Source organism: Vulpes lagopus, chromosome 1, assembly GCF_018345385.1.
Source record: "Vulpes lagopus strain Blue_001 chromosome 1, ASM1834538v1, whole genome shotgun sequence".
In the NCBI taxonomy this organism is placed as follows: Eukaryota; Metazoa; Chordata; class Mammalia; order Carnivora; family Canidae; genus Vulpes; species Vulpes lagopus.
Genome location: NC_054824.1, coordinates 161,082,488 through 161,100,197, shown reverse-complemented (window position 1 = coordinate 161,100,197; position 17,710 = coordinate 161,082,488). Strand labels below are relative to the sequence as shown.

At 35.3% G+C, this 17,710-nt stretch overlaps 1 protein-coding gene across 6 annotated transcripts in view; it reads right to left on the bottom strand.

The window, feature by feature from the left end:
- The window catches only part of RABGAP1L (RAB GTPase activating protein 1 like), a 737,000-nt gene that overhangs the window by 644,569 nt on the left and 74,721 nt on the right, over positions 1 to 17,710 (bottom strand). For 5 of the 6 annotated variants that reach the window (XM_041753512.1, XM_041753528.1, XM_041753506.1 and 2 more), the window contains 2 exons: positions 14,027 to 14,184; positions 12,162 to 12,272 (listed from right to left, as the gene is read on the bottom strand). In XM_041753512.1, the coding sequence (XP_041609446.1) occupies positions 12,162 to 12,272; positions 14,027 to 14,184 (269 nt within the window). Of the gene's footprint in view, positions 1 to 12,161; positions 12,273 to 14,026; positions 14,185 to 17,710 lie in introns of those variants that run through there. The other variant, XM_041753545.1, reaches the window with a different exon arrangement.

Below are 17,710 nucleotides of genomic sequence, written 5' to 3'. Positions count from 1 at the left end.
AATGCTTTTGAATCTCCATCTATGGGCTTATTTCATCAAGTACTTCAATTAGTCGAGATCCAATTAGGAGAGAAAACACAAAATCTGAACAGGGAAAGTTTACCATTAGGAATTACTAACTATAATAGGAGAATAACTATAAAGAGAATTTTGAAGAATACCCTAAAACCGAGGGAGAGTACGCCAAGAAACCAGACCAACCCTGGAAAGAAGATCCTCTCCCTAAAGCTGGTATTCTAACTTTACCAGAGAGGGTATGAATATAGTACAGTGGAGGGCAAAGTTTGCTGGACTGCCCAGGCAAAGCTGGACCAGAAGCAAGCAGGAAACAACCAAGGTGCGGGTAGCCATGCCTGACAGGCAAGTGAACAGAGGAAATCACAGCCCCTGAAGCCAGCTCACCGGCAGAAGGGTGTGAGGCCTGAGGCCCACAGTCTCTTGTGCCTGGAGGTCCACATGAACATCTTGCTGAGCCAGAAACAGGATTTTGAGCTCGAGGAGAGAGTGTGTACACTGGCTTCATAGCTAGAGCACAGTACTGCCAGTTGTCCCAGAATCTTAGAGCAAGAAACAAGCACAGGAGACCACAAGCACAAAGACCCTTCCTCCTGCAGTGTCTCTCTACCATCCTCTACTGGCTAGATTTAATATTGCACTTGCTGCAAAGAAAAAATACAAAAAAGAAAAGCTCCACTATCCACGTTGAAGCAAACGGTGGGTATTTGTCATTTCTATCAACGTGGATGGAACTGGAGGGTATTATGCTGAGTGAAATAAGTCAATTGGAGGACAAACATTATATGTTCTCATTCATTTGGGGAATATAAATAATAGTGAAAGGGAATATAGGGGAAGGGAGAATAAATGTGTGGGAAATATCAGAAAGGGAGACAGAACATAAAGACTCCTAACTCTGGGAAACGAACTAGGGGTGGTGGAAGGGGAGGAGGGCGGGGGGTGGGGATGAATGGGTGACGGGCACTGAGGGGGGCGCTTGACGGGATGAGCACTGGGTGTTATTCTGTATGTTGGCAAATTGAACACCAATAAATGAAATGGTAAAATTAAAAATTAAAAAAAAGAAAAAGAAAAAGAAAAAGAAAAGCTCCACTAGTGTAAATCAGGTAAGAGAGCTGACTGGAACCAAGAGGCAATAAGTTGATAACTGGCATAGGATATAGTCAAAATATCACTTCTCCTAATTACTTAATAGCCATGTTAGAACCCAAAATTTCTTAAACCAATAAGTTACTTTCCATTTTAAGTTGAAAATGTAAATTGGTTTACGCACTATGGAAAAATACAGATGCCCCTCAAAAACTTAAAAATAGATCTACCATATTATCTAAAAAATCCCATTTCTGGGGAAACACCTAAGGAAATGAAAATAGGATATCAAAGAGATATATGCACTCCCATGTTTACTGCAACATTATCACAATAGCCAAGATACGGAAACAATCTAAATGCTGGTCAATGGATGGCTGGAAAAAGATGATGTGGTATATGGATACAATGGAATATTATACAGCCATGAGAAAAAAGAAATCCTGCCATTTGTGACAACAGGGATGGACCTGAGGACACTGTTAAGTGATATAAATGAGGCAAAGAAAGACCAATACTGTAGAATCTAAAAGAGCTAAATTCATGAAAGCAGGGAGTAAAATGATGGTTACCAGGGGTTGAGAAGGGGAAGAATAGGAAAGATGCTGTTTAAGGACACAAACTTGCAACTGGTAGTAAATAAATCCTAGAGATTTGATATGCAATACAGTGAGTATAGAAAACAATACTGTATTATTGTATTATAATCAAACTTGCTAAGAGATGAAATCTTATGGAAAATAATCATGTGATATGATAGAGGTGCTTACACCTATTGCTACAAGGATAATCATATTACAATATATATGTCTAATCAATATATTGTACACCCTAAATTTACACAATGTTGTATGTCATATATATTTCAACTAAAAAAATACCCTCCATATTTGAACAACCTGAAACTCTCCTCAGCTAGGACCTGGTAGTCCTTCTGTTCATTACTACCTCGGTTGGCCACCTTAAGTTAAATAAAGCTAAGTAAAAATCTCTCACCACTAGAAAAATAATTTAGAAATTATTATGTAAGTATAGTATGATTTACCAAAGGATTTCAAAACGAGCTCCCTCCAATTGAGGTCTACAGATAGTACCAATGTAAATTTTCTAGTTTGCATATTGTACTATAATCACATATGATGTTACCACTGGAGGAAGCATATATAGAGCCTCTCTGTACTATAACTAAACTTCCTGTGAATCCATAATTGTCTCAAATTTAAAAGTTCATTTAAAGATGAGCTCTAAAATATCTAGAATATGTCAACTCATAAAAACATGTTACAGAAAACAATGCTTTCATTACCAATATTTTTTTTTCATTACCAATATTTTTAAAAGTATTTCTTAAAATATGATCCTGAAAAATAGCATTATATTCATACTTCTATATTGCAACTCCGCTCGACCAGGTGCCAACAATGGAAAATAATGAAAATTCTGTCCACAAAAGGCTAAGAGATAGAAGCTTCCAATTATTCACCTGATAATGCCAATAATTCTTTACCAACTGTCACTTGAAATAACTATCAGAGAACAATGAAAGGTTTTTTGTATACTCTGCTTTCCTAAGGAATAAGAAAGTTATCTTTCTACTGCCTTAAAAGAAAACTCAAAGATCTGAAAGGAAAAAGAAAACAAACTCAAAGAGGACAGACTAAGTTCACAGAACAGTTTTTTTTTTTATTTATTTATTCATAAGAGAGAGAGAGAGAGGCAGAGACACAGGCAGAGGGAGAAGCAGGCTCCATGCACCGGGAGCCCGACGTGGGATTCGATCCCAGGTCTCCAGGATCGCGCCCTGGGCCAAAGGCAGGCGCCAAACTGCTGCGCCACCCAGGGATCCCCCCTCCATAATGTTTTAAAAACTGTTCTGTGAGGGCAGCCCAGGTGGCTCAGTGGTTTAGCGCTGCCTTCGGCCCAGGGTGTGGTACTGGAGACCCGGGATCGAGTCCCACGTAGGGCTCCCTGCATGGAGCCTGCTTCTCCCTCTGCCTGTGTCTCTGCCTCTCTCTCTCTTTCTGTGTGACTATCATAAATAAATAAAAATTTTAAAAAAAAAGCCTCGACCTTCCCACAGAAAATAAGAGGAATATGAAAATAAACACGATATCAGAAGTATTGAATAAACTTTAAAAAAAAAAAACATTATGGAGGGGCACCTAGGTGGCTCAGTTGGTTGGGCATCTGGCTCTTCATTTTGGCTCAGATGATGATCTTGGGGTAGTGAGATCCAGCCCCACACTGAGCTCCACACTGGGCATGGGGGCCTGCTTGGGATTCTCACTCTCTCTCTTCCCCTTCCCCACCCCATTTAAGCTCACTTGCGCTCGGTCAAAAACATATATATTATATATATATATATATATGTGTGTGTGTGTGTGTATATATACACACACACACACACATTTATACACAAATAATATAAAATAAAGCAAAACAAAATATTATGGAGACTCTGGGTCACCACCCTAATTTATTCTCATTTCAGGATGGAGAAGAATGATGTCCTTTAAGAAAAATTATTAGACTATCTAAAGCTGATTTCAAAGATATACTAATTTCCATAAAAGAATGAAAGATAAAAACCAAACTACCATCTAGGCAACCTGAAGTCAGTGACTTGAGCTTCTTTCTAAATAAAACAATAGCTTGCTAGAGTGAAGGTAAAAATAAATGCTAGGTAAATCCAGCAAAGGACCTTCAGAATGGTCAAACACCAAATTAGCCCCAAAATAATAAACAGCTGAAGTTCTACAATTCCCCTACTCTAGTAATATCAAATCATATTAGAAAATTGTTCTGAGAGAAGAAAAGAGCCCCAGCTGATTTTTTTTTTCAGTACTCAGCTTGGAAATCTTTTCCTCAAGAAAATAACACAAGGAAAGGTACCTATCAATCACTCATGCTATGAAGTATGGCACTTAACACTTCAATTTCTCATTAAATGGTTTTTGCTGCAAGCCAGCAAGCACAAATTAAGAAGTGGAGCAAAATATACTATCAAAACAAGCACGTCTCTGAATCACTCCACAAATGATCAAACTACCTTCTGTTAATGATGCGTTATGTATTTTTTTTAAAGTATAATAGTTCTATTCCCCAAAATTAGGATCAAAGTGACTCATAGAAATCCTTTCTCACAATGTGGCCCATGTTACTCAATACAACAGAGTTATATGTTTATAACAAATGTAATCATTGTACTCTGCTTGCTATATCAATATTTCATTCTGACTCACACAGCAAGCATCAGGGCAGATCCCTGGGAAAACAGTAATTTGACAGGTTTGACAGATATAAACCCTGAAGCCAAAAATCTCTTCTCAACTAACCTTCCACAAGGCCTGAAATTACCACTAAACACCACTTCTTGATAGGGAATTTTACAAACACCCATTTTCTAAGTATATATTGTATTAGGGATGCGTGGGTGGCTCAGCAGTTGAGCATCTGCCTTTGGCTCAGGGCATGAGCCCCAGTCAAGGGATGGAGTCCCACATCAGGCTCCCTATGTGGTGCCTGCTTCTCCCTCTGTCTGTGTCTCTGCCTCTCTCTCTCTCTCTGTCTCTCGTGAATAAATAAAATCTTGTTTTTTAAAGTACATATTGTATTATTGTCCTGAATCATTTTATTACAAAATAAGAGTATTACTTGGCAAAAATCAACTACTCAGAAAATTTATACAATGAAAACTGTAAAACTTTTCCCTTACTTCTCCAGTATGAAGGACAACCAACAATCTTTCCAAAGCACTGAAGTGGATGTGATTTAATAGTACTGGTAACAGTATATTTTAAACAGTATACAAACCTTTAAAAATCCGTATCAATTCAGTAGTTTACAAGAAATTTTTTTGCAATATTTCTATGTGTGATGATACCAAACACCACAGAAATGTCAGCTGGTCAGGCACAGAAATGATTGCCACTTCTGCTCTGGAAAACACCAGAAGAGCATGACCTGATCGAATTTGGACACTTTAACATTTTAACTGGGGGTTTGCCATAAATTAGATTTAGGTCTTGCTCTTCTCGCACATCTCAGATGACAACAATCTTGCTCCCTCCCTTCAGCTGTTATTGTTGGTCTTCTCTTCTATAAATCATTCAACTTTTCTCCCAGGACATGGTTACGCCTGAGTCTGAAGTCACTGAGTAATCATATGGACACCCCAACATCTATGTTCTCACCTTCACATTCTGCTTGAAATATGACAAAGAATACTGACTCATTTATCTCCTAACTGGCATGATTAATTTTAAACAGTGTACAATCAGGATTTAGTTGGGTACAGTCTTAAAGAATACACACACTCAGGAACCAGATGGCATTGGTTTAAAGCCTGGCTCTACCAAAATCCAGCCAAGTGACCCAGGTTACTTAACCTCCTTATTAGCCTTGCTTCATGATCTGCAAAAATGGGGAAATAATTATAAAGCCTTCCTCACGTGTTGCTATGACAACTGTACTATGGACATCACACAGTAAGTGCTCAATAAATGACTATTACTATTTTTTCTGTCCAGTTCCTAAATAAAACTCAATATGTGAAGTCTAGCATAAAAGTAAAGGACTATTAGAAATTTTCAAGATATGAAAGTAGTCTTCACATATTCTCTAAACAAGGTAGGATACTACCAGGTGCAGTGTCCTATTATAATGAGTCTGGTCAATACTCTATAAAATTTTTATATATCTTTTATTCATTTTTCAACAAATTTTTAAAGAGGCAGTAGAGAGAAAGAATATGTATTCTAATACCAGATGGACTCAGTTGAAATATTAATTGTATGACCTGGGCAAGTTATTGAATCTCTCTGTGCTTCGGTTTCTTCAAGTGTACAATGAAGATAATAGAAACTACACTTCTAGAACCATGTCCAGCGCAGAGGAAGTGCTAAGTAAGGATTAAGTAGATAACCACAAAATTCTGTGTTGCTAGTAATGTGGTAGATATTAGAGGTTCTGAGATGACATAGTATTTGCCTTCACAGAAGTCGAGACAAAATCTCAGTATAAGTTGTTAAGTAACTACATAGGAAGAAGGCTTGAAACTATGAATACACAGAGAAATGGATTCTTTCAGAATAAAAATATTTTTTGAAAAAAGCCCAAACACTGAAAATTAGCATTTGGGGTGGGTGGTGGGTACACTGAGGTTCAATATATTATTTGCTATTTTTGTAAATGTTGGAAATTTTACATAATTAAAAGCTACTTTTGAAAATGGTAAGTCATTTTCTCTTTCTAAAGATAAGCCAAAATTATGTAATTTAGTTTTTTCACACCAATGTCTATTATGAACTGTCAGTAGCAATGTGAGTCAGGCGTTAAGAATTCTCTTGGGACACCTGGGTGGCTCAGCAGTTGAGTGTCTGCTGTTGGCTCAGGATGTGATCCTATAGTCCCGGGATCAAGTCGCACATTGGGCTCCCTGCATGGAGCCTGCTTCTCCCTTTGCCTATGTCTCTGCCTCTCTTTCTGTGTGTCTCTCATGAATAAATAAATAAAATCTTTAAAAAAAAAAAAAAAAAATAGAATTCTCTTGACAAGTCTGCCACCTGGTGGATTACCTTAAATTCTACCATTTACATTTTGTGATTTAAACACCTTAAATATCACACATAATCTAATAAAAGGCAAGCTTCTTTTTTCCCAAAGAAGACAAATCCAAGTATTTACAAAATTTCCCATTATCGCAGGGAATTCTGTCTGTTATGTCGAAGGAAGTATGTTTGGGAAGAATCATTAGCCTGAAACAATCTCAGTCAATTTTAGTTTGGATACTAATAGAGGTCATCAGACAAAATATGTTTTACAAAAAAAAAAAAAAGCAAAGAAACTTAGCACGGGTTTAATAATTACTGCTGGATATATGAACCCAGATTTGTTAAGCAGTTATCACGATTAATTATATTAAAATAAAAGCAATATAGTAAGTGGTTATGTATGGAATGAATTTTTTAAAAAATAATCCTACTGTCATACAAATAGACACCTGTGGCTTAAGCACATTTTGTTTTTTTTAGGTTTCCAAATTTTTTTTAAAGTTAACATGTGCAAAAAAGGAAACTGAAAAACACAAAAAGCAAAGAACCAAGTCATCTATAATCACAAGCAATTTACAGTTTAACTTCTAGGTCCCATGTGTGTATCTATACAAGTGAGCATTTTAATGGACTTAAGATTGTACAGTTATGTACCATGCTTTTTTTACACACCATGAATATTTACCATTTCAAAGTCCCCAAACTATGAGTATTTTGATAACCAATAATACTACAACATCTCCATCTGAAAGAAAAAAAAAATGTAATCCTGCCTTTCTTGGCAACAAAAATATCATAAAAGAAAAAAATGGCAACAGGTCTCTAGATAAAGATACTGGCTGAGTTGCAATTAAAATACTGCAATCCCTTAATGTTCAATTAAAATTGAAATATAAAGTAACAGAGTATGCAACGTAAAACGCTTCTAAAAGAATTCATTATCCAATCTGTACTATTCAAATATTAGCAAGGAGGTATGTTCCTACTGAATCACTTAATGTACTACTATAGTTCAGCCAGAGACACACACACACATTAACACTTATCATTAAAATGTAAATATAAACACATCAGCATACATCTCTCCCTCTATACTTCCTTCTGCACCTTTGCTGCCAACCCAGTAAGTCCTGACATTTCTCAGAGACAGCTTAACAATTCCATGTCCACGATGCTTCTTTCCTATTGATGGTAACAAAAAGAAACTTCTAAATTGGTTAATTCGCTAGCTGTTGTCACCTCAGGACAACCAAAAAGCTTAGGTGTTACAAAATAATGAACTTCATCCACAATAAACACAGGTACTTCATAAAAACGCACACATAGACCTATGGTTTTAACTTAAAACTGTCTTCTAGTTGTAGAGATACTAGCAAAAAGCCCTTCCCTTCACTCCTCTGCTCGCTCCCTCTACCATTTTAATGACTAAGTAAAGGACTACAGCTAGCTCTAAGTGGTGAATTAACAGACACTCCCAGAACAGTCCTTCCTAAAAACTAACAAAAGGGCATTTGTAAAGGGATTATTTTACCTCCTCTACTTTTAATACACTTTGGGCATTAGGACTTGTCTATCCTGTGACACACAGCAATATGAACTAAAATTCACAGACAGAACTTTAGTCTACAGACTCGCGGGCACAGAACCCGTCTCTCCTCATCTCCTTCCCTACTCCCGTCTCTGTCTCCCAGTGAACCCAGTGAATAGTTAGCATACTCACAAGACATCCATCAGGTTTGACATCAGGTTTAATTCCATTCCCAAAACACAATCATTCCTGTACACTAACAATACTTAAAAGTTGTTTAACTCTCTACTTCTAACATGTTATTCACTCTCAAACATCCAGAAGACTCAATGTTTCAAGTAAGGATTTAGTTAAAATTTGACCACTACATACACTCTGCCCTAGAACCCTTCCTCTTCTCATCTCCATCAACCTACTGGAAATTACAAGCATCTGTAATGCTTAGATGGATTTTAACAATCTCACTTCCTCTAGTTTTCAGAATAGACTTTCTACGAATCTAAACACAAAGTGTACACAACGTATTTCTTTACTAACTACTTTTGTCATACTCTGGCATTAGGTAAAATTTCTAATGACAGCAACATATACTGGGTCAAAAAAGTACTTTATCTCAGATAGCTTAAGCAGAAGTTGAGATAATGTGCCTTGGAAAAATGCCTTAAAGTTACTCAGAAAGAAGAATAATGATGAAGATACTGATGTTGAAGACTACTGAGTCTGAATGAAGTTGGCTTCTGAATATAAGAGGGGGCAAAAGCCCCATTTCTAAGTTATTTTGTGTGATATATTTAGAATGATATATTTAGATTTAGTGTAAATCTTTAAACTAATGAAGAAAATATTTTAAGTGCATTCAACTATTTTACCCACATTCATCAAGGTTTCAAGTTGACCAAACTTGGAACTTCTCATTGGGAAAAGGAAGGATTACCCCATATACAAGCATAGCACAAGCCTCTGCAATAGAGACGTAATATACCATTTAATCATAAAACTCCCAAAATTTTTCAATGATGATGATTAAGAGTTAAATTACTCAACACCTAATACTTCTTTGCCTGTGTTACCTTACAGACTTATTTAATGATAAGCTGCCTTTTGTTGTGTCAGAAAGAGAGTTCTTAAGGACATAGGGTGTGAAGGGACTCCCAAGGCAAATTCTGGACAGTTTGGACACTGAAATAATTAATTTCTGTAGTGAACTATAAATTATTGTAGTGGGAAGAAGAAAAATTCAGGAGTCTATACCAATAATAAGTAGATCAATAAGCAAAAGAGAAGGGAAATCTTTGATTTACCTCAGAATGCCAAAGGCTAACTGCCAAGTCTAGAGAAAACAGAGGAGATAGAAAACTGTAATTTTGTATTCCTCATAGTAAAGATTGGATCAGACAAGAATAAGAATTATGAATGAATGTTAACTCAAGAAGAAAATTTTGATGAGAAACAAGATATTTGCATGTATCTCCCCCATAAACTGCTTACCAGTTGCAAAGGAGGGGGAAAAAAAAGGAATTACAGTGAAAAAATCAGACATTTTGACAATCAAATTTAGGCAATCAAAATTAACATCACCAGTGAGGGACAGATGGATATCAGGTACCTCCAAATGTGATGCACTGTAAAGGAAACATCACCTATGCAGCAATAAATAACCTGATCTAATCAAATAGTATTAGATAAACCCGAAATTAGCAATGCTATATTAAAAAGAGAAAAAATAGGTGTATTCTTCAAAAATGTTCATGTCATAAGAGACATAGAAAGGCTGTGGAAATGTTCCCAGATTAAAGAAAGCCAAAGACATATGTCAACTAAATGCAATATCTGACCCTGGTCGGAATCCTGACATGGAGAGGAAAAAGATGCTACTGAGTTAACAGACAAAATTAGAGACAAATGGTAGGTTAGACAAAAAGTATCACATGAATGCTAAATTTACAGAAGTTGCTACATATAATGTGGTTATATAAGATATATCCCTACTCTCATTTTTTGAAAATACCCATTTTTATTTTAGATTTTATTTATCTGAGAGAGAGAGAAAATGTGCATGTGCAAATGCATGCATGAGCAGGGGGAGCGGCAGAGGGAGAGGGAAAGCAGACTCCCCACTGAGCAGGGAGGACAACACAGGGCTGGATCCCAAGACCCCAGATTCATGACCTGAGCCAAAGGCAGAACTTAACTAAGCCATCCAGACTCATCCAGAAATACACATTTCTTAAGAAAATATATAGGAATAAAAGGCCATGGTGTATGTAACTTAATCGAATTGCTCAGAAAAACAATTATGTGAGTGTATGCAGGTAATTAAGTAGGTAGGTAGAGAAAGATTGAGAGACTGAGGAAGTGGGTGCAAAGCAAGTGGGGTAAAATGTTCCCAAAAGGGGATTCTAAATAGAGTACACAGGTGTTCTCTGTACGAATTCTTAAGTATGAAACTGTAAACTTCCAAATAAAAAGATTCAAACATTGCTATACCTACTGCTAACAAAAACAAAAATTCTCATCATTATTTTATAATAATATATTCAAAAATCAAAAACACTTTTAATTTTCAGTTGTTTTTCATGAATTTTATGATTCAATTATTTTTATACCACTAGGAAAGAAAAAAAGATGACAACTATAGGACAGAATTATATAGCAGAATTTTTCCTGTTATCTGAATAACCCAAGGACAGAAACAAAGCAAAGCTAAATTTCTGACATTCTAAGGAACATTCTAAAGAGATAATTGGAGGCCAGAAACCTTCTCCTAGACTTATAAGGGACAGAGGTAGCCATGATGCCATCAGCCAGCACCTCAACTGGCCCCCACCTTAATCCTAGTCTACAGAATTGGTGGGGCCGAGGGGGGATGTAGTGGTCATAGTCTACAGCAGTCTTCATGAAGAGGCTTTTCTTTCTCTTATGATTATCACCAATTGCTCCCACTTCTTAAAGCCAAGTGAATAGTCATTTGTTTTTATTTCTGGCTTTTTGCCACCATAAAAAGGGCTGTAATAAATAACCTTAAAAACATGTTCCTACACAGTGGTACTTTTATTTTCAACAGGACAGACTGCCCTGAATGGGACTGATACAACCAATTACAGGTGGATTTTTAAATTTTATAGATGTTGCCAGATTATTTTTCAAAAAGGATGTACACACACTTTAACCATTTCCCCAAATCCCTAAAAATAACATCTACGTGTTATTTTTGCTACTCTGATATTTTACTGCTACCTTAATTATATTTCCCTGTCTATTCGTGAATCAGGACATCTTTACACATATATGTTTGTTAGCCATGTAAAGAGATTTCCTGTATTTGTCGATTCATACTCTTGGTTGTTTTCCTCTTTTTTTCTGCAAATTGTTAAGAAATTTATGTATATTATAGTTATTAACCTTTCATCTATCATTTACAGCACAAATACTTTTTCTAGAATTATCATTTGTTATTCTTTGTTTTCAGTATCTTTTGTCCTACAAGATTTTTGGTTTTATATGACCAAATATTACCATAAATACATAAATGCACACACATGTATGTGCATATATGTGTATGTGTGCTTATATATTTAAAAGATATGTATCTATTTTAAGCCCCTGAGATCCCAGTAACTAAATGTACTTTTTAATGATCAAAGATGATTGAGAATTTAAGGTATTTGTCCTACACATGAATAAGGGACAGCAAAAGAATAAGGGACATAACTAAACAGGGGTGAAGCAGTTATTACTGCGGGGGGGATTCATATTTATTTCCCTATCAATTGAGATTTTTTCATGAACCAGTTATATCTAACTTATTTAAAGTGGATAGAGCATTATGATTCTCATTTTCATTTTTAAATGGAGAAACAAGTATGGTGAAAAGCCACAGTGATTAATACACAGAGATTCAATAGCATAGCTCTTGAAACACAATAGCAATGTCAATATGAGTTTTTGGTAGCATGTAGGAGCAAGCTGCTTACCTTTCAATAGCTAATTCTTTGTTAGAAAGTTGCTGCACTGTAATCACAACCTTCTTCTCTATTCCTTGTTTTAATTTGAAATAAAATTTATCTCTATCCTTAGGCACAGGACTGAAATATGCAAAAACAACAGAAATTATTAGTACAATAACACAATGAAATAATCTACTCCAAGGTTAGAATCTACTCTGAAGTTCAAAGGAGACAACATCCTTATTCTTAAGATGCTCTAAACTGTCATCTTGCCAGAGCAGCTTACTACAAATTTTATAGTCAGCAAATCAGTCATTAATTTTTAAATTGGATTTATAGGAGCCTTATACTTTATCTCTAACAAAGGTTAAAACCAAGAATCTTTAAATGATATAATTTCAATTTTAGATTTTAAATTTAACAAATTTAAGAATGTCACTTATTTAGTTACTTTGTAAGACTCACTTCTGATTTAGCAGGTTGTATGGTCTTAAGAGATGTTAACATGTTGAAACTCAAGGCAAAACAAAGTTTTCAGAGCTGACTTTTAAACATCTACTGTTTAAGATAACTGTAACATACTCAAGTAAGCATAAATAAAAGATGGACAAAGAGATATGGATCAGGGACAATTTCAATTCTAGCCTAGGCCAGATTGACTATTCTTAAGAATTCGTTAAGACAATAAATGTCTAAAATATAGGTTGTCTTATCTGAAAAGAAAAAATACCTTGAAGAACTTATCTAAGACCCAACGTCTATATCCACACACACAAAAAAAAACCTGGACAAAATATATATCTAACAGTTACTGCTAGAATTAAAGGCCATAAGTGATCATTAAAGAGCATAACTGTGCCCTATAATCTATTTGTGAACAAAGAAAAACATTCTAAATATATAAGAGGAAAATGATTAAATGATGATCAAACCACCCAACATGCTATTTGTAATTAAAAATGATTTTGAGGGCAGCCCTGGTGGTGCAGCGGTTTAGCGCCACCTGCAGCCAAGGGCGTGATCCTGGAGACCCTGGATTGAGTCTCATGTCAGGCTCTCTGCGTGGAGCCTGCTTCTCCCTCTGCCTGTGTCTCTGCCTCTCTCTCTCTCTCTCTGCATCTCTATAAATAAATAAAATCTTTTAAAAAATGATTTTGATTAAGAACATTTTAATGGAAAAGTTCTTATATATTAAAGTTAAAAGAAAAAATTATGTATATACAAGTATATAAAAATACCCCTTAGAAATAAACAAAGGGGGATGCCTGGGTGGCTAAGTGGTTAAGCATCTGCCTTTGGCTCAGGGCATGATCCCAGAGTCCTGGGATCAAGTCCCACATCAGGCTCCCCAGAGGCAGCCTGTCTCTCTCTCCTTCTCTCATGAATAAATAAAATCTTAAAAAATGATAAATAAACTTGGGACGCCTGGGTGGCTCAGCAGTTGATAATCTGCCCTCGGCTCAGGGCATGACCATGGAGTTCCAGAATGGGGTCCCACTCAGGCTCCCTGCATGGAGCCTGCTCCTCCCTCTGCCTGTGTCTCTGCCTCTTTCTGTATCTCTCATGAATAAATGCGTAAAAATCGTCAAAAAAAGAAAAGAAATAAACAAAGGAAAAAATCAAATATTAAAAATGATTGTGAATGACAAAACTCTACCTTTTCTGTTTTTATTATTTTACATTTTCCTATATTATTCTAGTAATACTAAGAAAATCATTTACACAAAATATCTGAAAGCATGAGAATAATGAAATATATTCATTCATCTGCCAACTATTTCTTTACCATTTTAAAGCTGTATACCAACATTGTATAGCTTCTGGAAGTGTTATATTAACCAATATTATAGTTCAGCATAATACCAATTTTTATTATTCACAAATAACCTCACCTAAAGTTTCCTTTTCCATCATCTTCTTTTACCTCCAAGGAGACACTGAAGGTAAACACGTCACTGTCAGGGGTAGGAATAACTGAGTCTTTAACATCAGACACTTGCCTGGAAGAACGTTTGAATGCTGTACAGAAACTATATAAAATTCTGCTTACCTAAAAGAATAAAAATGGAAATACCATTAGGCAAAGGTTTTAACTGCATTTTGATTCTCTCTCTCCTAATTATTGACCCTAACCTTCTATGGTCACAATTTACTTTGGCAAATATAGACTAAGCATACATTTATATATTTATGTTTACACATATAATGGCATTTCATATATATTGTTGGCCTTTATATAAGCTTATATTTATGTATTTGTTTATTTATTATACACAATATGTAACATTTTATATACAGTTTCCTTCTTTCAACTCTAGCATTTAAACATGTCAATAAAGATGTTTAACTAATTGAAGTTCACAAAAAAGCTATATTTATTTATAGATGTCTAGGCCTTCAAATATACCATATTGCAATGAATGAATCCTAAGATTACTATCAGAATGGTGCTGGCATCTAAAACTTCCCAAAAGACACAAACAAACAAGGTGTTAGCCTAAGTCCTCAGTTTCTCTTTTCACTTTCCTCAGCTTCAGAAGGCTAGAGAGGCACAGAATAATAAAAAAAAAAATAGTTTTAGCAATAAGCTAATATGGTAACATGGTTTAAAGAGATTGGAGTGTTGTTATTTAATGTTGCTGTGGTAAATGGTTGCAGGATTCCCTGCAGGATTCCCAGCTTCAATAAAATAGAAATGACCGATTTATTAGTGTTAAGCCACCCTGGTGACTTAAATATATAAAAATATTTAAAATATATATGTATATATATATCAATGGTATACTCTTTCCCTAAAGAGGAGAAGTACTCTAAAGAAGTACTAAAAGCAGTATCACACCATCTCAAAATTCTAAGCTCGAAGCATAAAAGAACTTCCAAATTTCTCATGCCACCCATGGGTTAAACAATGAAACCAAGATGAAATAAGAGTTTAACAAATGTCATAACCTCACATTGGGAGATTACAAAAGACTTCTCTAAATATGAACAAATCCTTCCCTTTAGATAATGTGAATTCAAATTACTCATCAAATTATTTTAGTTGAAGACAAATATTTTATTATCTGACTGAAATGACCAGTTTCATCAAGAGAATTTCTTAGAGCATAGGGTCTTTTCTCATTTCCAAATATTCTTTTTCTCCTATACAGTCCATTGCATTCAAAAATAAGTGGTCCTCAAACTTCCAACAGCCACAATTACATCTATTAATCAATGATTACTCTAAACCACCTTTCCATTGCCAATTTATCTTTAGCTGACTTATACTTTTAACTGTGTAAGACTGCTGCCTGCCAGCCTGAAATTCACGTCCAGTAGTAGTATCATTTGTACCACAGTGCTTGTAAAATTTTTTAAATATTCTAATGTGTTACCTAATTATAATTTTACATAAATGAGTAAAAATGACAAAAGCAACAAAGGACTGATATAAATAAGAACTGCAAGCCTCGGGTAGCCCTGGTGGCAAAGCAGTTTAGCGCCGCCTGCAGCCCGGGGTGTGATCCTGGAGACCCGGGATCAAGTCCCACATAGGGCTCCCTGCATGGAGCCTGCTTCTCCCTCTGCCTGTGTCTCTGCCTCTCTCTCGCTCTCTCTGAATAAGTAAATAAATCTTTAAAAAAATAAAAATAAAATAAATAAAATAAAAAATAAACTTCAAAAAAAAAAGAACTGCAAGCCTCAAATCTTACACAATTAAGATGATGAATTCACACATTCATTCAATAAATATTTTCTGAGTGCCCTCAGTATATTTAAAATCATTCTAGGTGCTAGGGATACACTGCTTATATTCTAGCACATGTGAGTTGAATGTGCTTCAGGTGGGTAAAGAAGGAATCATTATGTAGGCCAAAAGCAGAAATATAGCCTCGGATGGATATTTATATGATTTAGCTCAGTAATTTAAGTGTCAGAGAAGAAAACAGAAGCAAAGAACAAACTAAAAACAAGTCACTGAAGAGTATGACTCAAGGTTAAGTTTATTTAAATAGGAACTTTAAACTACTTTTAGTTGAGTACTCCCCACTTCCTAACCTCAAATAAAATGTGAAGTCTATTGTTTACATTTTAGACATTGGCCTTCAGCTCATTTAAGAAAATATTATATGTAAATATAGGGAAATAAACCTCAACCATATTTATTTTTTTCTCCTCTCCCATATCTTCTTCTAACTATTTCATTTTTTTTGTCAGAGTTATCAGCAAGTCTGTCACACCAGACCACACCAAAAAAGTCAAAGAACTTGATAAATTCTAAAGTAGATGGCGAGGCTCAAGAATTTCTCTTTAAAAAGGTTTTTAAGTATATGGGGCTGAGCCAGAGTAGTAGAGAATGTTAGGGGGAAAATCAGATTACACTTTTCTCTTTTTGGAGGTAGGACACAACAGTTTATTAATAGCAATCAAACTGCATTTAATCCTGACCATGTCCTACAAGTTGCTACTTCCAACAAGGTTAAAATCATTTGTGAATTCTAGAGTTTAAGAATAGCTGGAATGGTGATCCAAGGATTGGTAAGGTACAGTATCTTCAGGAACAATGATCAGCAATGTCTATAGTTATTGAAACAAATTGGGTAACCAATTACACAATGAAAAGAATATTCAAAATATACACCATAGTAAACATTTCTATACATGCCACACTATTAAACATACACATACACACACACAAATAATCTAGAATAGGCATAAGTTTTTGCAAAAGGAGAAGCTTCACTGGCCAATAACATGGTATAATTTTTCCCCAGAAAGCTATATCTATAGAAAGTACTAGTTAAACACAGAAGTAACTGTTAGGGTTGTTGATTCTGAAGGCAGGGTGTGGGAGAGCACATGGAGACATATGGAAAGGACATATACCAAAATCTTAACTCTAGTGGAATTTTGGGTAACTTCTCTTTCTTCTTTCAGTATTTCCCACATTCTCAAATACATATTACATGTAAATACTCCAAAACAATGCCATTAAGCAAAAAGGTATTTATTTAAATGACATAGCCGATTTTTCCAAGATAAGGCCTTTTCATTAATATTGGTGAAAGATAACTGACTCTTTTAAAAATACCATATGTTAAGAAAACGTTCGCCCAAGAAATATAGAAAAATTCTATAAAAGGCACCCTGAAAAGAGGTGTTAATTTTTTAGCAAATTATTCAAATATTACTCAATGAAAGGAGCTTAAAAAAAAAAAAAAGAGGCATATCATACAAGAAACTTTTTTTTTAAGATTTATTTATTTGAGAGAGACCATGGGGGAAGGGGGGTGTAGAGCAAGAAAAACTCAAGCAGACTCCCTGTTGAGTGCAGAGCTCCACACAAGGCTCAAGGCTAAGACCCTGAGATCATGTTAAAACATACAAACAACAAACATCAACTCTGTTTTGAGGAAACTGGTTACAGTGAATTAATAAATTCTAAAACAGAGTCAACTAAGCCTTTTAAAAATATCTTTACAGTTTTGTACAATGTATCCATAAAGATGCAACAATGGTATGATTCTCACTGGCTTTTTTCACTATGCTTTCTGATATTTTGTTTTGTCTGCAATTCTTCAGCAGAAACACAG